Source organism: Cavia porcellus, unplaced genomic scaffold (genome assembly GCF_034190915.1).
Source record: "Cavia porcellus strain 051 isolate PalLab524CR breed Dunkin Hartley unplaced genomic scaffold, mCavPor4.1 scaffold_24, whole genome shotgun sequence".
Taxonomy (NCBI): Eukaryota; Metazoa; Chordata; class Mammalia; order Rodentia; family Caviidae; genus Cavia; species Cavia porcellus.
In genome coordinates this window covers 20,385,495-20,407,860 of record NW_026947507.1, presented here as the reverse complement: position 1 = coordinate 20,407,860, position 22,366 = coordinate 20,385,495, and the positions used below count along the sequence as shown (strand labels likewise).

General features: G+C 32.0%; 1 protein-coding gene across 9 annotated transcripts in view; it reads left to right on the top strand.

Annotated features, from left to right (window-relative positions):
- Wdr17 (WD repeat domain 17) overlaps positions 1-22,366 on the top strand; it is a 111,029-nt gene that overhangs the window by 47,285 nt on the left and 41,378 nt on the right. For 8 of the 9 annotated variants that reach the window (XM_063234733.1, XM_063234732.1, XM_063234726.1 and 5 more), the window contains 7 exons: positions 3,909-4,160; positions 6,157-6,279; positions 8,535-8,719; positions 11,280-11,448; positions 13,629-13,720; positions 16,037-16,119; positions 17,673-17,759. In XM_063234733.1, the coding sequence (XP_063090803.1) occupies positions 3,909-4,160; positions 6,157-6,279; positions 8,535-8,719; positions 11,280-11,448; positions 13,629-13,720; positions 16,037-16,119; positions 17,673-17,759 (991 nt within the window). The remainder of the gene's footprint in view (positions 1-3,908; positions 4,161-6,156; positions 6,280-8,534; positions 8,720-11,279; positions 11,449-13,628; positions 13,721-16,036; positions 16,120-17,672; positions 17,760-22,366) is intronic. The other variant, XM_063234731.1, reaches the window with a different exon arrangement.

Here is a 22,366-nt window from a genome sequence, read left to right as displayed (position 1 = left end):
CCCCCTGGGGCATGGCATCTCCACCCCGGGGCCGGCGATCTCTCTGTGGAACACGTGGAGTGAGGCACATAAGTAGGCTCGGCTTGGGATAGAACCTAAGGGGGGCTTTAGGGATGCACAGGTAGCCCATTGGTCTTAGTTTGGTGCCAGAAGTAATTCCTAAGGGTGGGGGAGATAGGAGCTTCCTGGCTCTACCAGCTACAGTACCCGGCCTGGGCCAAAACCCTTTCAATTTTGGCATAGAAAGAATCAGGAAGAATAATAATATCCTTTTCTTTTCTCTAACTTAGGTTTATATCTGGATTGAGAATTTTGAGCTATGTGACTTGTAGAAGAGCCCATTATTTTCCAATAATCCAATCATCTACTTGTTAAAGTAATTTGTGTATATGTACCTGATCCATCAGTGTTGTTTTCTTGATGCACTCATGCATTTAGTTTACTTAGGCTGATGTAACAAAGTACTCACTGGATGGCTTAGAACAACCAAAAATTATTGCCTTATAGTCCTTGAGACAACGTATGTGAAATATGGCACCATGCTTTCTTTGAAGGCAGTAAAGTGCTTTGTGTAGCTTCTTGTAGTTTCTTGCCTATTGGCAACATAACACATAAGTGTTCATGTGTTTGCATCCACATAATGATATAATCATGTTGAATTAGAACATAATCATATTGGGTTGGGTCATAATCATATTAGGTTAGGGACTACTCTAAAGACCTCACCTTAACTACACCACCTGCAAAGACTTCATCATCTTTTGTCAGGGAGTTACAGTTCACATTATAAAAAGACAGCACAGACATCTTTCTTTACTTCATAGAATTTATATAGTATTTAATATACACAAACAGGATGAAATATACAATGTTTTTTTTTTTTTTTGGTACCAGGAATTAAATTCAGTACCTTTTACTTGCCAAATAGGCTCTGTGCCACTGAGCTATATCCCTGGCCAAAGTATACAATCTTATTAAGTATTTTCCTTATGCTTAGGCATGAGCTGATTGATCCTGACAGAAACCTTACCTTATAACTGTGACACTGTTCCAGATTGTGAGTTTGAAACTTTGCAACTGTTAGAATTAACGTTGATAGGCTTCTCATGTTTATGAGAGGTTGTCAGTATCATGTTCTTCAAAACATTTTTGGCACAAAGGGTGGCCCTAGCCCTATCTTGCAGCATAGAATCTCTGTCTTCCAGGTGCTTGCAGAAAACTATGACTTCAAATTCTTCATTTCCTAGACTTTGTCTTTTTGGGAGTTAAAAGTAGTCCTGGAGTACTGCCCTCATGTAATTCCGCTGTCATTTTTAATGCATGATTTCTGAATTAGGCTTCGTGTGTTTGTTTACTTGTGTGTTGAAAGTAGGAGAGTTTAATAGGTGAGTTAGTTGGACTTTAAGCCTCGCTCCTAGTCAGCCTAAAAAACACCATGTAATTCTGAATTTCACAGAAAACTCTCATAAGAGGACTCCAGGAGAAAAACAAAAACAAACGCAGAAACAAAAAATGTAGCCAGGCATGGTGGTGTATGCCTATAATTTCAGCACTTGGGAAGCTGAAGCAGGAGGATCACTGCAAGTTCAAGGATAGCCTGAGATACATAGGGAGTTCATGGCCTGAACTACATAGCAAGATCCTGTCTCAAAAAAAAAAAAAAAAGAAAGAAAGAAAAGAAAAGAAAAAAAGAAGGAAGGAAAAGAAAGAAAGGAAAGAAAGAAAGAAAGAAAGAAAGAAAGAAAGAAAGAAAGAAAGAAAGAAAGAAAGAAAGGCAAATGGCTTTAACACTTGGGAACTGCATTCCTAGACTAAATTTATCATAGAAATTTCTAATTAGAACGCTCATTATAGAAATTATGTCAAGTTGAAATTAACTTGACTTTGGTCAGTTGTTTAGTATCCCACACGTACACAGTAAGCAAATTTACATTTTTAAAATCTTATAAATGTTGTTACTGGCATTATTTCTATATAGTACTATGTCTTTTAAAATCATGCAGAAGACATGAGTTTCTGACATCAGTTCCAGAAAAAGTTGGATTTCTCATGAGCACAGTGTGTTTATCCTGTGGATGTTGTGAATTATGTAATCTTTTATGATATTTTTCCTCTTTGATTTATCTGCCTAATTTCAAAATCAAATACTTAATCAAATACTTAACTTGCATTATTATTTATTGCTCTTGGTTATTTCAACTTCAATTTTTCACTAATCTAGGTTGTTTCTCATATAGAAGTTGTCAGTGTTATCTTCTGATTGATCTATTCATAATACTTGCTTATATCTTTGACAGAATGTCTGCCTGCTTTTGTATATATCATTGATAATAGATATAAACACATAATAAATAGAAATAAAATGTTATCATCTGCTATTCTGATAACAGGCTGTACAATTTTGCAGATTATTTTTTATGACATTTTAATAAAAATATCAGAGTACTAGATACTAAATTACATGGTGAATTGTAGTATGTTTATAAAGATTTTAACTATAATGGAGGATGTCAAAACAACATGATTCAAATATTATAGCATTATTTTTGCAAATTTTCTTTGTTTTGTGTTATTGTGGATTTTGCTTTTACATTTTGAAATATTTTTAGTAAATCATAAATATTAACTGGCACAAGCGAATACCTAAAATGTACTTTAAAAACTAGCAAATCTTGGGTGGGTCATTTTTTAAAAGCGCTCTCAACTGTCTAGTGATTTTCTATATCTAAAGCATCTACTAAATTGCTATTTGTTATGATACTGATTCCTAAGAATAGAATCACTGGGCAAACTTTTCTTGATAGTTATATGCAAAGTTTTTATAAAGTCAAGTTTAAATAATGTTATATTTTCTTCTATAATTATGTACGCAAGAATTCTAAATAAATTGTGACTTTTTAAGATTAACATTGAACTTAAAGAATAAAATGTCTTGGGAAATGTAACTGCAAGCCAGAAATACCAATTTTCAATTCACTTTACAAATTTATATCCAAGAAAAATTTGTTTTTCCTCTGCATTTAAGATCTGACGTGTTGAAGAAGACTATATGATTACAGGGGTATGTCAAGAGCTACAATATCTTTCAATTATATGTGTGTGTTCTTCAACATTTATAAGCACTTTCTTTAACGTTTATAAGATGACTAATTGGTACTTGTAGTTAAGGTACAGTCTCTCAGCTTAATTGTTTCAACAGTGTCTCTCTCCTGAGAATGATGAGACTGACTCCGTAGTCATCTTATAGTTTATCTATCAAGAGCATATTGTCCCATGTAGCCACACGTGTATATAATTTCCAAAAACAACTAGGAGGTCTGAGTTATTAACTTAAATGAATGATGAAAAAGGAACTACAGTAAATAACAATATGCTATTTATAGCCCATCCCACTGTTCTAAGCACTTTAATAAACTATTTCATTTTTTAAAATATTGTCTATGATATTTGCAATTATAAAATTGGAAACACACAGAGATTATGTATCTTGTACAAGATCATGAAGCTAATACAACTAAGTGGTAGAACTAAGATTTAGACCCAGGTAGCCAGTTGTATATTTTGTGCATTTAATCATTGCTTATATTCCTTCTTCCTGTGTTGTCATGAGTCTGTGAAATTTATTATCAACAAGACCAAGTGTGTTATTTATCTGCTTCTTTCTCTTTCAACTTTCCAGTAATAAACAGAAGCTAGGAATGCCAAAGCAAAGCAATTAAATCTGATCATTAAAACAAATGAATTCCCCTGTATTTGTGTGTGTGTGTGTATATATATATATTCATGTGGAATATCAAATTTGTATTCTGAGGTCTCTCTGAGATTGATGGTATACAAGGAAAAATTATATGATCTAAATTATCTATTTCTGTGACTTGTTTGAAATATATTTACTCATATTTTACTAGGTAACAAAAATCAGAAACATGTTCTGCGGCCTGAATCTCTTGAAGGGACAGATGAAGAAGACCCAGTTACAGCCCTAGAATGGGACCCACTCTCTACTGATTATCTACTTGTGGCTAATTTACATCATGGAATTCGTCTAGTGGATTCTGAGTCACTTTACTGCATAACAACATTTAATTTTCCAACTGCAGCAGCTTCTGTACAGTGCTTGGCCTGGGTTCCCAGTGCTCCTGGCATGTTTATAACAGGAGGTAAAGCATTATTCCCAGTGTTTTAAATGTATGTCTGCTCTTTAATGGAATTAGAAGAATTATAATATTTTATTGGTTTTGTACAAGACATTAATATTTCATATATGATTTATGACAGTACATGTGTGCATTTAATTTATATGGTTTGTCATTCACATAATTACAAATAATGAAATTAAGGTGCAGTGTGTTTAGAAAAACATTGTATGTATAAGTGCACAGATGTGTGTCAGTGTTTGTGAACAAAAGCAAAGACATGTCAGTTTAAGGTATGGCCAGGCGATAGTGATGATATTGAGCAGAAAAGAGCTCTGTTAGCTTCACTAATAATTTCGACAACCCATGACCAGATATGCCCAGGTAGATCCAAATATTTTTGCCCTAGGTTGAAGGTGAAAGAATCTATTGCCGGGGCTGGGGATTTAGCTCAGCGGCATAAGCACCTGCCTTGCAAGCATGTGGTCGTGAGTTCGATCCCTGGTACCGGTAAAAAAAAATACAAAAAAAAAAAGAAAAAAAAAAAAAAAGAATCTATTGCCATGGGTTGAAAGGTGTACTAATCATGAGAGAGGAGCAAAGGTAAGAAATAATGGAGGGTGGGAAGATGGGGGAATTTAGGAATAGTAACTAATATTTAGGTGACTGTTTACATTTACAGTTTCCTTAGGTTCAGCGAAAGCTCTGCAGAGATTGTCAGCTACTTCTTATATTTGCTTAATGTAAAATAGTGAAAATTGTTTATCTTCACAGTTTTAAAGACATTTTTTATTTCATTGCTACTTAATTGATGCTTGGAAATAAGTGGGTTCTTTTATGTTTCTTAATTGGGGACCTGTGCTTTATATTACCATAGAATTCCTCATTTAAAGGGGTATAGTTCAGTGGTTTCTAGTATATTCACTAAGTTGTGCAGCCATCACCACTGTCTAATTCCAGGAATATCATGATTCCTCAACAGACTGTGTACCCAACAAACTATGTTCCATTAGACTTCTCCAGCCCCAGGCACACCAATGTTCATGCATGACGGTTAAACTATTTTCTACTTTTAATGATTTGCTTACTTTGAAAAGTCATATAAATGAAAACATCCCTTATGTGTCCTTTTGTGTCTTGTTTCTTTTACTTAACCTAAAATTTTCAAGGTTCATGTATATTGTGGTGTGTGTAAGTATCCTATTTCTTTCTAGGACTGAGTAATGTTGTACTTTCAGGTTTTGTTAGTCCTTATTTATAATTCATAAATAATTTTATTGTTTCCAGTTAGTATTATGTTGTTTTCAATAATAGCATTGTGAACATTTATGTACAATTTTTTCTATTGATACATACACAATTCTATTGAGTTGATACGCAGGAATGGAGTTGTTATGTCTTTTGATAATTTTATATTTGATTACTTGAAGAACCTCCAGACTTTAATCCAAAGCAGCTATATTAAGGTGGAAATTTTGGAAAGAAAGGGACTTTCTAATTGGTCCTCTATTATATTTAATAATACTTATTTGTCTGATGGTGGGCAAAGAAGCAGTTTACAAAAATTTCTAAAGAGGAAAGGTTATTTAATGGTGGAACAAAATAGTTTTCTTTGACTGACAGTTTCCTAGAACAAGTGTTTGTCAATGGAGTGGTTCTGTGATAAAATTGCTATGCTGATCTTAATGGAGAGAAACTGCCGTGGCAGACAGTTTTACCATATGAAAGGGTTTGTAAGGGAAGTAAAAATTAAATAATATCTCAATAGTTTCTTTGATGCTATATTATTATTCAAAGCACTTCAATAATTAGTGCTAAAAATCTAGCAAGTTGAAGTTGAGTTATCTTTATGTCTGCACGTTTTAATGTTTTTTTTTTTTTTTCTTTTTTGTACTGGGGATCGAACTAATGACCTTGCACTTGCCAGGCAGGCACTTATGCTGCTGAACTAAATCCCTGGCCCCATGCACCTTTTAATTTCAAAAATATTAACATTTGATTTTTCTTGTGATCTGACTAGATTCTCAAGTAGGTATCTTGCGCATTTGGAATGTTTCAAGAACTACGCCTATTGATAATTTTAAATTAAAGAAAACGGGATTTCATTGCTTGCATGTAATCGGTTCTCCTCCTAAGAAAAAATGTAAGTAAAAAATATTAAAATGTTAGTATCCTTAAAGATCATATTTTGTGTCAAATTAAATGATGTGTGTAATAATACAAATGTATCAAACAACATGTTACCTAAATGCAATTTGTAAAAATAATCACAACAGTATATATAAAGAAACTATCGAAGTTAGAGTAATAATTTGTATTACTAAATTGAAAATATTTGGAATCAATTTTCACTTGTAAAATACTATTCAATAAAATTTTCAGATAATCTCAAATTATATCCGTGAAGAAGATGAAACAGTATTGTTTAAAATTTTAGAAATATCAAATGTGATAAAATTAAACAAAATTGATCTAAATGAATTTTAAATATATTTGATTTATAATCTGTACAGTTTATAACAAAATAAAAATAACCCAAATATTAAAGTTGTAAAATCTAGAAGATATGTTCTTTGCTTGGATACCAGTTATCATTGCATTACTAGTTAAAATCATTGGTATTCTACATCCTTCTTCGTTTTTGTATATTTTGTTCTCATTGTCATTCATTGTATTTATAAGTAAAATAACTAAAACACTGATGTTATAAATTTAGAATCTAGAATTTTGAAGCAAGTTTAAACTTGAAAACTTTAACATAGTTAATATAATTCAAATTAAATTCCTATTATATCTGCTATGATTGTTCTATATATCTGAGGGTTTCCATTTTGTGGGTCCATAAAAAATACAGGCAAGAGAATTTAATGATTGAATCCCCTACTGATTTCTCTTTTCTAAAGCCTGTTTATCTTTATAATACACTATACAACTAGCCATAACATTTCAAACTAATATTACCTTGGTATCTTCTTTAGTGGGCAATGACAAATAGTGTAAAATCTCCATATTTGAAACTGCAGACTTTCCACAAGTTGAAGTTTTTCTTTGGTGACCTAGTACTTCCAAAGACTGGAAACTTGGGGACGTAGAAATATTAAGACAGATGAAATAATATGTTTGAGACTGACATATTGTTTGCACATCTTGCACTTTTTCTGTTTCTTTTAGTTTCTTTGTTTCTTGGCTGTGAATTTCCATATTATAGAATGACAGAGATACTATAGACTGCTTTCTTTCACCATTTTTCTATTACAAAAGTAGTCCATAACTAGTGGATAAAAACAGAAAAATGTAAAAACTGCAAAATACCAACGTGTTTGTGCTTGAATAGTTCATTCTGGATGACCTGTTACTAGATTTCTAAGTTTTTTCCACAGGTTTTTAAGGCAACAGGATGGAAGGACAATTATAAAAATGTAATTTTAAAAAGATAAGCAACTCATTGAATTCTTAAAGATTAAGGCTACTCTAAGTAAACTAATTAAAATATTAGAAAAATCAGTCATGGGTCATACTAACTTTTAACCAGTCTATCAGTGAAATTTTAGTAAGCCCACTAACAGTTACCAAGTTCCTCTTTCAATACTAGTTGTTCATTCTAGTTTGGATTTCCTGTCACTTTCAGGTCATAGAAATGAGTGGTTTCCATAAAAAATGGAATAAGATTTTAGGCATTTTAATCAAAAAGAAAATATTGATGTATAATAATTCATAATTCAGTATGTGGTTAACATTAGATTGTTCTAATTATTTACAGTGACATTGTTACTTTGTGTTACCTTTTTAAAAAGTATTTTCACTGAGAGGAAAAGCTAACTGAAAGAACACAGTATATGGAATAAAAACATACAAATATAACACAACAGAGGGGTGTTTATATAATCAAAAATAGAAATAGAACTCTGAACAATAAGAAAAAATAGGATGAATAAAGAAAAAATGAGATGCAAATTTAAATCAGTGTTATGATTTTTAATTTGAGTGTTAAAGTGAATTGTAAATAATCTTAAAAATAACTTTTTGTTGACTCAGAAATTATTGGCAGAGACTTACTTGATTTATTAGGAAACATCATGTGTGTGTATGGAAGTGAAGAATATATGATTACATCAGTATTTTGAAGGAAGATTATATTCAAAAATAATAATGCTTTAATTTATGGGGAGATTAGAAATCAAGCATTCACAACATATTGTGATCCTTCACACCCTAATTTTAATCCAGTTTGTTCCATCTGCACTTCTATACACTTCTTCAAAGTAAAATCTAGTTTGTGCTAATATTTCCACATTTTTTTGGCAATGTGGAAAAGGGCTTCGGTAGTAGAAATTATGGTTTTATTCCAGAGGAATCTATTGACATAAATATTTGCTCTTCTCCCCATTCTTTTTTTAGTTTCAGTCCAGTCTCTAACCAAAAATCATTATACATCCTCAACAAGTGAAGCAGTCCCACCCCCGAGTTTGACATCGAATCAAGCATTTTCTCTTCCTCCAGGCCGAGTTGTGTGCTGTTTCTTAGACGGTGGCGTGGGACTCTATGATATGGGAGCCCGGAAGTGGGACTTTCTTAGGGACTTGGTATGTCTGTGATTATTTCTTCTGTTAAAACACTTACTGTACATAAAACCTTGGTGCTTACTTTTACCTATTACCTATTATTACCTGTTACTTTTACCTATTTTTGTCATTGAAATTATCTTTGTAAGTGAATGGTATATCAAGACTTTTCCTTAGTTGGTTTAAACATTATTTAGAAATGTATAGAATAATACAAGACTATTAAATATTTAAAAATAAGCTTAAAAAATACAAATATATTCTTTGTTTGTGTTTTGTGGGGTGGAAAAATACATAGCAGGGTCTGAGAAGGTAGCTCCATGGTAAAGTTTATGTTTAGCATATGTGAGGTTCTTAGTTCAATCCCCAGAACTGCAAGGAAAAAGAAAAACTACATAATTGTGTATTATTAGAGGCAAAATGAGAAATAGAATTTTTCAGAAGGAAGGAAAAGCAAGTCAATCTGTGTCAGTTATTTTAAGCTTTATTGTCATTTCCTTTGTGAATTAAATAAGGTCTGACTAGATGGTTTCTAGGATTTATTTCTATTACTGTTTCATTATAATAATTCCATAATTCTGCAAATTCTATTCCTATGATTGTTAAGTGTCTACATGAGGTAGAGTACTTCTTTACAGTTTCATATTTTTTCTAATTTTGTTCTGTATTGTATCTTCACTACCTCATATAGTGTCTAGCACATAACAAGACTTTGTTCTATTGAATGCATGAATACAGGTTGGGGGTTTAGCACAGCAGCGCAAGCATCTACCTGGCAAGTGCAAGGTTGGGAGTTCGATCGTCAGTAGCCCCCCCCCAAAAAAAAAAAGACTGTGGTGAATGCATGTAGATATGGCTATATATAAGACTAAAGATATAGATGTAGATACAGATATAATGTCTCCAAAGATTCTAAATTAACTTCAGTAGGGAAAATCTTATTAATGTATATTCTAAAATTATTTTCATATGAATATTTGATTGTCCAAAATTAAGAGAAAAATGATGAAACATTTTAATCTCTGCCTTTCTCTTGGTAAGAAAAGAATATGGAAGGAAGAATATTACAGTTTGTTTCTTGCTGTGTGAATTTTCAGATTTATAAAACTAAAATGAAGACAGAGCAGTGGAAAAAACATCTAAAAGTGTATATATAGACAACTGCTGCCTTAAGTTTGTTTTGAATCTTGGAAATGACTACCCAGAACAATTCTAATCTGGTGACCAATGGTTATAACATCTCCCTCTTTCCCCACTCTTGCTAGCCCTTAAAATTTTTTCTTTCCTCTGCCTTCACCTAATGGGAAGAATTTACAACACTTTTAAATTTTCCTAAGGGTTTATGATTTCTGGTGTTAATGTATAATCGTAGAAGTTAAAAGATTTTTTTCCATTACTATATTTGTTGAGTAATAGAAAGCTTCTTTGTATTTTAATTCTTTCCTTAGAGCCTACCGTGTTATCATTTGTGGTGCTTGCAGTAGAAGTTTCAGTTTACATTCCACATTATTTGGAAGAAGACAAAAATGTAACACTAGTTATTTAAATCAGATTTTAACAGAAATTCCTATAGGAAAGTAGTGATTAGGTGCCACTGTATAAGGTATATGTTTACATATGTCTGCATAAAGCACTTGATAGTCTTCTGGGTATTTAGAATCCAAATCACTCTATAACAGAAAAAAGTATTCCAAGATTCAAAGAATATTCTTGCTAGAAAAGTTTAGAATAAGGCTAATTAAAAATCAAGGCCATGCCTGTTTCTTCCTGTGTCTGTCAATATTATGAGATATTTTTGGAGAATCATTACTCTAAAAAAAGACCTTTTCACTTGTAAACTGCTAATTTCAGTTTCATCTTGATTGTCTATTATACTAACATAAAAAAGTATAGTGACTATTAAGACTTAATTGATCTGTAAATGTCTTTGTTAACCTGTGCATTAAAATGATGAAAAGAATCTTTTGATCTGAATTGAAATTGAAAAATTTCAGTGTTTTTGAATTTCATTGCTGATTTGAAGAACTGTAATTGAGTAAAAACCAGATCTATACAAAATACATGTTTATTCTTGATTTTAAAACCAGAATCTGAAATCTACCAAAATTTTAAACTTTTTGAATGCTCACACAGTGCCACAGGTGGAAAATTCTACACCTGACCTCATAGTTGATTGCAGTCAAAAGGCAGACACACTAACAGTACTGTAGGTTACCTTTGGGCTCTGTATATATGATACATATGACAGATACATGAATTTCAGATATTGACTGGGGTCCCATCCACAAGATTTCTCATTGTATCTATGGCAATATTCCAAAATCTGACAAAACCTGAAATCTATACACTTCAGATTTCTGTCATTTCAGATAAGGGTTATGCAACCTATAGTGCAATAACATAAAAAAGAACAAGCCATCATTGCACTGATGCCAATTTTATGTATTTTCCCCTTGACTATATATAATTTTTGTATTAATATCTGGAGAACATATATATCAATATGATTATACATTATTGTTTTTTACTAATAATATAGGTTTTCCTCATCAGCTGTGATGTTTTTATGCTGTATTCCTAGGGACATGTGGAAACTATCTTTGACTGCAAATTCAAACCTGATGATCCGAATCTTTTAGCAACAGCTTCTTTTGATGGCACTATAAAAGTCTGGGATATAAACACATTAACAGCTGTGTATACTTCTCCGGGGAATGAAGGAATAATTTATTCCCTTTCTTGGGCACCAGGTAAGAAGCAATTCGTCTTGTTCCAAGAGGCAAATTAGTACCAACATTGTACTAAACCATAGAAGAATATAGCACTATTGTTAGTTGAAAACTTTATGATGCAAAACTGTATGTCTGAAGTCTAAAACTTAAATGAAAATTGTGAATACAAAAACCATGGTTTCTTAACAGAGGGCTTAATCTTACAAAACATATTTTTTTACTAGACATTGATGATTTGCATTAAGAAGTAAAAATTTTAGCAATGGAAATTATGTTTCTTGGCTACATGATTACTGATGGGTTGTGAATTTTAGGTAAATGTGGATGAAATTTAAAATTTTAATAAAAGTTAACAGGGATGGAAATACAGTAGGATATAGATAGTTGCTCTATATTTTGGAATATATACCACAGGAAAAAATTCAAATAAATTTGGAAATAATTGAAGAACCCCCAAAAATGCATCAGAATAAAAATGCTATCAATATGATAAACATTTTTTCATGTTTATAATCATTTAGCACAAATTAATTCCTGGATATTCTTACTCCCAACTGGTAGATGAAAGTGGCTGCTTTCTTCAAATGGAAGAATCCTCTTCTTTTCATCATCTTTTAAAAACTACTTTGTCAGTATCACGGACATATTTGTTATCTTAAAACTTATGAGAAATGTTTATTTTTTGACAGTTAAATTGTTGTCTCCATGTTGATTTACCTACAAAATTACTTTTCCTTTTTTTTTATTTAAAGAGAGAGAAAAAAAGAAAGGACATAAAAAACAATGCAGTAAAAGGGTACAAATAATACAGTATTTCTAGAAAAAAATATATACAGTACGAAATCACCAGTTAACAGGCTACACATTATCTTCCCAGAAACAGTTGTCCATATCACCAAATTATAGAAAGTGAACATTCATACAGTGGAATTGGAGACAGTTCCGTTCAATGATCCAATAAAAGCTCAGTTATATGGTTTTCCGTCCTACACTCTCGAACATACCTGCGGTTATATCCCTTAGTCCACCTTACTTTCCTCTCTTTTTTTTACAGTAACAGTTAGACTTTTAGGGTTTTATTACTCTCACCATTCTTATTACTTTTTTGAAGAGAATAAAAACAAATGTGACTAAGCAAAACAGAGTCAGTTAGAACAGAAGGGTGGGCATAGCACATAGCACAAAAATAGAACACCAGGTGATCAAAAGTGGTTACCATTGTGCCTCTTGCTATTTTCAAATTGAGTTGTCTATATCATCAGGTATAACAGAATTGATCAAAACAATACGGAACAAAACCAATAAAATCTACACTGAGGACCTTAAGGACTTAAAAAAAAAAAAGGATGGTAGTCAATCCATATTGGGAATCATAGTATATCTTATTGCCTTCAAAGTGATTACCTATACCCTCAAATTTGATACTATCAAACAAAATAGAATATATAATAATCAGACAGAACAAGATGGGGAGAGCAATACAGGGGTTCAAGTCAGGTTAATAGGACAACAAAAAGTTACTGTAATGTGTCCTGTTATTCTTCACTTTTCCCTTAATTAAAAAAAATGAGAGAAAACAGATTAATTTAAAAATAGGGGGAAGATTGAGATAAGAGAGGATATTGTAATAGAACAATGCAGGGCAGAACTGAGCAATTCAAGCATCATTGTGTTTCACCACCAGATAATCTAACATAATAGTAGTCACCATAGTGCCTCTTTCCCTAAATTATTTAAAATATTTAAAATTACTTTTCTATTCCTAAGAGTATTACTAGAATATCAGGACAATGTACATATTCAGTAGCATTTTCATATATGGTAATAATGACAAACTATTGATAATTTTTGTGCTGGTGATTATGATAGTTTGATCCAGATAAAAAAATTCCTTATAGATGTCCATACTAACATATTTATTGATAAAATAATATCGTGTTACAAAGCCATCCATCAGATGCTAGAGATGAGATTTGTCATATTCTGTTGAAGATATATAATGTTGAAGATATATAATGATAACTGTTGAAGATATATAATGGAGTCATTGTATTTGTGGTTGACATTTTTATAATTATATACTTGATCATTTATATCACAAAACTTTTAAGAAACAACAATGCAAATCTTGTCTCACATTTTCAAAAACTAGTTTTATGTCAAATACTTAATATTTGTCTAATATATTGTTTCCTAAGGTGGTTTAAATTGTATTGCTGGGGCAACTTCCCAAAATGGAGCTTTTATTTGGGATATTCAAAAGGGCAAAATGATACAGCGATTTAACGAGGTAAGATGTGTTTATTGTTAATGAATACCATGATATGCTATTTCACATTTTGTACAGGTTTTTCCCTCAGTTTAACAGTTAATAGCTTGGTAGTATGCATATTCTTTCAATTAGTAAAGTCTCTGAGTTTATAGTCACATACAAAAATCTAGTATGAGAACTGTAGTTCAGTCTAAACTTCATCTACAGGTGCATAAGAAATAAGGGGCTGGGGATTTAGCTCAGCAGCATAAGCGCCTGCCTTGCAAGCAGGCAGTTGTGAGTTCGATCCCCGGTATCAATAAAAAGGAAAAAGATAAAAAACAAAGAAACAGAAAAGAATTTTAGCTCATCTTACCCAAAAATCTAAGCAAATATTAAATGGGGAGAACACTAAACTTAGAAGTCTGAAATATTGACCTAGTTCTGTGAGTAGTATCTCTTAACATGGAGATAATCATTTTATTGCCCTGAACTCATTTCAACTAAAATGATTAAGTTGCACTTAAAATTTCTTAGACTTCCTTTCAGTTCTGTAAGTATTCTTGCAACAATCTCCAGCCTTTTTTGATGGCAGGAACTGTTTTTGCGTACAATTCTTTCATGAATGGGATAGGGGTGCCAGGTGGGTGAATGGGTTCAGGAGGATCCAAAGAGCACTTAGCTTACATCCTTACATGCACAGTTCATGACAGGATTCTTCCTCCTGTTAGAATCTATTCAGCGACTGGTCTGACAGGACATGTAACTCCAGCAGTGCAGATGATAGGGAGCAGTCATGTGTTCACCTCCTACTTTGAGGCCGGGTTTCTCACAGGCCATAGTACAGGTTAGGGAACCCCTGTGTCATTGTAGGACAAGGCCTAATACTTACCCTCTTCCTGTATGTACTGAGGCAAAATATGTATCTTTAGGCTTAAATTACATCACATTGTACTAACTTCCATTAACATTTGAAAAATATAGATGATCTAATTACAGTGTGTTTTGTATGAATAAAGAGCAACATGAGTAGGATCTAAGACTGTCATCTTGGAAGTTTATTAATTGTCAATAATTACTGTTGAAGCTTAACAAATATATGAGCATGAAAATACAACTTTTGATCAAGATTCAAAAATTTGATCCTTACCTAACAAATCTGTTGATTTCTTCCTATGGCAGTTTTTGGGCATCTTGTGACCTAAAATATCTTTTCATTTGCATTGAAACAGTAGTTCTAACCCGATTCTAGCATCACAATCTATTATTATAGAGAACATTTCTTAGGTTCATTCAAATCTTTCCTAGACACATCTCCACTTAAAACTCATTTAGAACTTGCTTCTCAGTTTTCAGTGAAAGAAAACTTAACAAGATCACCTTTAACTATCCTAGATGTGCCCATTACAAGGAAATGAAAGACATTAGAGATGCATAAGTACACTTTTCATGGCAAGGAAAAATGAAGCTTGTAAAAGATATCCACTCCTTATACTGAATAAACATAGGGACTAGTTTTATTTTTGTATCTACTTATATAAATCTAACACCCCCTGGCAGTCAGCGGTAAAAATAACAAGTAAGATTACCCTAGGAAGCTGAATCTGTGTATGTGTAAGTAACCTCAAAATTCAGGACAAAGTCACTTTAATTTTCTCCTTAGCAGCAGCCACAACTTAAGTACACTGTAAAATAGATGTATTTTTCACTAAAACTTAGAAATGAGTTAATTAGATTGAACCATCTGTCACACAGTTGATGAATGATACTCATGTATAATTTATTCTTGTGTTTAAAAATTTCTCATCAATCATAACTACACTCATTGACTTTATTCAGTTGTTGAGTACAAAAGAATATTTAAATATAAAGTGATTTATTATAGGAATAACCTTAAATCTTTTCTAATTTTTATAATAAAAATAGACCTTTGAAACTTTAAGAGGCTATAAGTAATAACAGTTGATGTCATGTGTATTGTATTATAGTTGTGATAGCCTGGATGTGAAACCTGTTAATTATCATCATTTTTAGATTCATTCAAAGAAAATGGAGTTAAAGGAAACTTAAATCTATGATGTTTAAAGTAGCATATTTAACTCTTGCCTTGTGTCTAACAAAAAGAAATAGAACCACCCACTTTTATATCTAAAATAATATACTTGTTTTTTAAGAATGACTACACATTCTTAAACTACACACACACACACACACACAAGTTCTGCTCTTGACTATAATGTCTGTTAGTATCAGATAAAATAATTTCCTATTAGAAAAGTAATACTTAGAATTAAATAGATAAGAGAAAAAAGGGTGAATTATTTCTTATTGATAGGTATTTTGCATTTTTTGAAGCATGGAAAAAATGGAATATTCTGCATTGCCTGGAGTCATAAAGATTCCAAAAGAATAGCAACCTGCAGTGGTGATGGTTCCTGGTAAGTAGTGTGCATGATAATAGGAAATTACCCTGTTGATACAGGGTATGTTTGACTATCCCAATTATGTATTGATGAGATTTTATTTGTACAGCTATCCTACCATAAATACTACTTATAATCTCATATAAACAAACTCTATATTTCTATAAAATAATAAATACCACAATGGTGTTTAAAAAATCCAAAATTCACCATTTATGGTCTTGAAAATGAAAACATGGCATGAGTTGTAAGTAAAAATATGAACTATGTCAAAGAAACTTGAAGGACTTTTCATATTGGGTGGTAGTATTTCAGTTTCATAGGTCTTTTGAGAGGTATCAAGTGCTCTAGAAACTTGTTTGCAACTTTGTATATTCTGATATTTATATGAGGATAAAATGTTTTTGAAATAAAAATATGGTAATGCAAGTGGGAAATGCCTTTGTGTAGGACCTAATTTCATTGCCTCTGTGTTGCAGAATTATGTGATTTCTTAATTGTGTTAAGTCCCAGGGAAAAGAAAAGAACTGTGTTTGTTTCTAAAACTTTTAAAATTAGTGATGTTATCATTTGTCTGTGCCCAAATTCCTTTGGTGGATACAGGTAGATTCTCGTAGTTGTTGAGATATGGAAGTTTGTCTTCTGTTAGATTTTGCAATATTGCTTTTTTTTTCTTAAACTATCCTCACTTTTTAATTTCAGTAGAAAAAATAGTATACATGGAAACCAAAGATGTTGTAGTAGAAAGTTTTAAAATTCTCAGAAATATTTTCCTTAAGAGATACTATTTACGTGTTATTAGACCTCAAACTACAAAAGACAGTCCTGTGAATTTCTGATGAAGTACTACACAATTGGCTTTACCATGTATTTATAGGATATTTGATAAATACATTATTCTGTGAGTAGACATTTGCAACGCTTTGTCACCCCCCCCCCATAAGATCCTCAAAAGTTTTGACGGGCCTAATTATGTTTAAGAGTATCTTTTATCTTTAAAGGCTTTTGAACCTGTGAGACATTAATTTATATAAAAGTTTTTCCCCCTAATAAAATCAGTACTCTTTGCATTGTGGTAATAAACAATACCAGAATTTTCATATTTGCAGTTAAATTATACAAGTTCTTTTATTGGAGATAGGAGTTGGGAGTATTTTCTGAATTTTGAGTTATGTTTCTGAAAATATGCCATGAAAGTGCTACAGGTTTTGTTCTTCATTTGATAATACGATTAGAAATGGATAAATACATCTTAACTTAGAAATGAATAAATGCATCTTAAGCTACTTATTTTTAAGGCTGAAAATCTAATGCATCTATTACCTGTCATTATTTTTAATATATTTTTATTTTCAACTAAAAAGTTACATAACACTTTCTATGCAAAACATATTACCTTTGATATAAGTGGATCATCATAATTATTATTTAAATTTGGCAGTATTTCAAAATTTTTCTTATGTTTTACAAGCAAGGCTTCTATGCTAGAATACTTATAAGTCTGATTTTTGTCCTTGAATAATTGTTTAGTATGTTATTTTCTATTAATATATTATAATTAATTTCAGTATTATTCAAACAATTGATGGTAGAGTACTCCACAAATACAAACACCCAGCTGGAGTATTTGGTTGTGATTGGAGCCAAAACAACAAGTAAGTCATTTTAGTTCTTGAAATAAGTGCCTTTCTCTTTAGAGATTTTAAATAATCATAAAATTTAGGACTAGTCCCATAGTATGTGTATTATACTCACTAATTTCTTTGGATAATATTCCCTTTACCTACTGGGAAAGGAAGAGCTTTGTAAAGGTCAATTATTTGAGCTATTTTTATTCCATGAAATTCTTCGATTTGATTTGGTTTGGTTGGTGATATTTGGGAATTGAACCCAGGGCCTTTTTGCTGACCTAAATCACCAACCCTCCTCACCTTTATTAAACTTTTATTTTGAGATGAAGTCTGCCTAAGCTTCCAAGTTGCCCAGAATGAGTTTGAATTAGAGATCGTCCTGCATTAGCCTCCAGGGGTTCTGGGATTACAAGCGAGCGCCACCACCCCTGGCTCCATAAAGTCCTTATGGGATTTAGAAATACTGTTTTCTTCTTTTTTTTTTTGAAAGGAAGAAAAGTAATTGTATTTTTATTTACTTTTTAAAATTTTATTTAAAAGGAAAAAGAGAAAAAAAACCAAAACAAAGCAGTGTAAGGGTACAAGTAATACAGAACTACAAAAAAAAAAAGTAAGAAATCACCAGTTAATAGATTACATATTATCATCTTAGAGATAGTTGCCCAAGTCACAGTATCAAAGCATACAAAGTGGACATTCAAAAAGTGAGACTGCAACCAGTTGTGTTCAATGATCCAACCAAAAACATTAATATGGTCAGCTATTTACACCCCTAAACACACTTTTTTCCTTCTCTTTTTTACAACAAAATTTACACATTTTGGGTTTTATTACTCTTTAGTTCTTATTACTTTTTTTTGGAGGGGAGAATAAAGTCAAATATGGCAAAACAAAGCTGTCAGTCAAAACCAAGGATAGACATAGCACGTTGATGTAAGAACAGAGTACAAGGTTATCAACAGTGGTTACCATAATGTCTCTTGTTTCCTTAAAAAGAATTGTCTATCTCATTAGGTATTATAAAGTTGAACAAAACAGTAGAGAACAAGACCAATAAAACTTAAACATTGTAAACATTACAGGACTTCCAAAGGAGATTATAGTCAAACCAAATGGGCATCTTAGTGAATCTTATTGCCTTCAAAGTAGTTGCCTATGCCCTCAAACTTGATACTATCATACAGAATGGAACAGAGTCTAATCAGTCAAAACAAGATAGTGGGAGTATTACAGGACTTCAAAACAAGTTAATAGGAAATCAAAAAAAGTTACTATTATATATCCTACTAATTTTTAAAATTTTTCCCCTTAATTAAAAAACCATAAAAAATAACTAAATAATTTTTTTAATGAATAAGGGAGAGATTGAGATCAAAGAGGACATAACAATATAACAATTCAGGTCAGAGCATGACTGTTTCAGCAACCTAGACCATACTCATAAGTGAAATAAATCAATCTCGCATGTGTGAATACCAAATAGTTTCCCTAATGTAAGTAATGATTCAAATATATAAAAGTATGTGGTAATCATGATTCCCCATTATGTGGCCTTGAAGCCTTATAAAGTTTTCACTTATTAATTGGAAAGGCTTTATTCTGGGCTTCTTGATATGGAAATATTTGAAGCTATAGTATATGAAGTTTTATTCAAATATTTCAAGGAAAAATACACTATGGTAACTATTATTAAGTCGGGTTATTTGGTGGAGAAATACTGCTTTCTTACTCTTAGAACAATTTTCTGATACTTTGGTAAGAATTACCAAAGACTATTAGTGCTGCTTTCTTACTCTTAGAACAATTTTCTGATACTTTGGTAAGAATTACCAAAGACTATTAGTGAGAAACAGAAATAAATCCATCTCATGTATGAGTTTCTACAATAGAAATGTAGTCCTTCCTCTAATTCCTTTTAGGTGCCTATGGAATGGAATTATTCTACCTTTACTTCACATCATCCTCCACCTCAGGTTAATGCCTCCGAAATGGATAATTTCCCAAGTTGGAGAATTTAAGTGGTTAATTGTAAAAGGTCAACCTTACTGAAAATCTGAAAAGCACTGTAAAAAAAAATCAGTTTCATTTTAAGATTAAATCCAAGTGAAATCCCACTAAAAGTGGACCTTTAGCTCACTACAAATCTAAGAATTTTGTATTTCAAATTTGTGTTTTATACTATTTAAATAATATCTTAAAATTCAGACTTTTGGTAGATATTGTCAAAAACATGAATTAAGACTTTACTACATGTGGGAAATGTATAGGTAAATATTAGAACTGTATTATACTTGAGTTCTCAATAAAATCACATATGATATAAAATGAAGGATTTTTATCATTGTTAAATTATGCACAAAATGAGCTGATGGGTAGCCCAGGGGCTGATAATTCCTAAAGAAAACTCAAAGCCAGAATTCTTGGCCTTTTCTTTTGCTATCTTCAAATTTCCAATCCCTTTCAGCCACCTATGCCTGCCTTATTCTCCATCTAAGTATTCTTTTTTCCAAACATCCCCCGGCCACTAAATTGATTTTGATTTTCCTCAAAAAACCTCTTAATCAATTTCTGGATTTATATTCTTTATTACTTTCTCTCTCCCCATCCTACTTTCTCTAATTTGCAGCCAGTGTGAACATTTAAAGCATAGATCTGAGCATACCATTCCACTGTTAAAAATCCAAGAGTTTCCCATTGTTAACAGGATAAAATGCAGACTTTGTCAGGCTTTACAAGGATTTCCCTGTGCAATCTGATTTCTGTTTATGTTGATTATCTCATCCCAATTCTTGTTCCACTTTTTAATCTGATTTCTGTTTATGTTGATTATCTCATCCCAATTCTTGTTCCAGTCATTTTAGCTCTAAGTTTCTTGAAATACCCAGCTGACTTTCTCCTCAAGATTTCATCTGGAGCTCCCTTGCTTATCTGAAATTCTACTCCTGACCCCAAACTACATACCTTATTTAGATAATTGCTACGTATCTTTCAGCTCTTAGTTCAAGACTTTTTATCTCCTTCTACATATTAAGAAAAATTCTTCTATAATGTGCCTTTGGAGCACTTATAATAATAAAATTAAAATTTGAATTGTATAACTGATTGAATGTTAGTTGTCTCAGTGTAAGCCCCGTGAGATCCCTATGTTACTTATGCTTAACATAATAGTCTTAGCAAAACACTGTTACTAAGCTTCACTGTCCTTTGAACAAGATAGATATTTAATAAATACCTGTTAATATACAGATAAGTAGAATTACCTTGTACATGAGTAATAAAGCAATTTTACACTCCTCTGTTTGTAGAGTTAATATGCATTTTGACAGTTGAAATACAAATTAAATGTTAATGCAATAGGTTTAGTTGGTTAAGAAAGCATTTAAAATATACTAGTATGACAGGAGAATTTTTATGCTTACTACCAAGCATACTTTATAAATTTCATTTTAATTACAATAATTGTATTGATTTTACACTTTGCATATTATTAGGTATGTAAAATGTCTTAAATTTATCAAAATTTATTTGTGACATTTCTTGAGTGAATACTTTGGAAGTCTTTATATGTATTATTTTTCATTTCACAATATTTCTAATATTTTATATTTATCTGTATCTATATATACAAAACATTTATACATATGTATACATATCTGCGTTATCTCAGTCACTTCCTCATTGCTGGAGTGAAATACCTGACATCCACAAATTAAAGAAGGAGAGGTTTATTTTGGCTCCTATTTCAGTCCCTAGTCTGCTTCTCCAAGGCAGGACAATATGCTGAGGGTCTGGCAAAGAACTTTATGGAACCCACAAAGGGCAGAGTCAGGCAGGGAGGTTTACCCACCTAGGTCACACCCTCAGTAAGTACCTCTTCCAAACAGATAACCTGCTAACAGCAGGTCAGCTAGAGTGCCCCCATAATCCAGTCACCTTCCCAAAGCCCAGACTGAGTGCATGAAGCTTTTGGAATACACCTAGTCATAAGCTATATCATGTATGCTGGAAAAGTACATTTTCCACAGTACAGAAACTGGCTTGTTTAGCAGTGGACTTTAGGAAGGTAAAATCTGGGCACAAAAGTTTGCAGAATGACATATTTTTGCCTGTGGATGTAGATAAGTCTGAACATTTTAACACATATGATAAAACCAATAAATTGAAGATTTGGAAGAGTTTTGATCATAACCTGACTTCCGAAGTGTATAATTTTCCCTCTTCTCGTTAAGATGAGGGAATTGTTTATCTGCTGATTAAAATGGGTGAACCTCAAGTAGAAAGTATTCTGGCAGACACACAATTCTTACGTGTTTGCCTGACATTCCTTATTGCTTTCCTATCACTATTCCACGTGTGACCACTAGAGTACAAGTAATTACCTACTATACTCTCCCTTGAGTGATGAAAAAGTATTAAAGAATCATATTATATTTCTAGAAATACTTAATTGCATCTAACAATTAAAGTGTCTCAGGGAAGAGAAGGTACAAAAGAAGAATGGAAAACTGAATAGTGTTTCATTGTCTGATAAGACATCCTTGATCCGTAGAGAGCTTTTCCAGCATCCTGCAGAGGAGAGGGGGGTGGATGGTCAACATTGCTGTTCATACCCATGCCACAAAGGTGTGAAA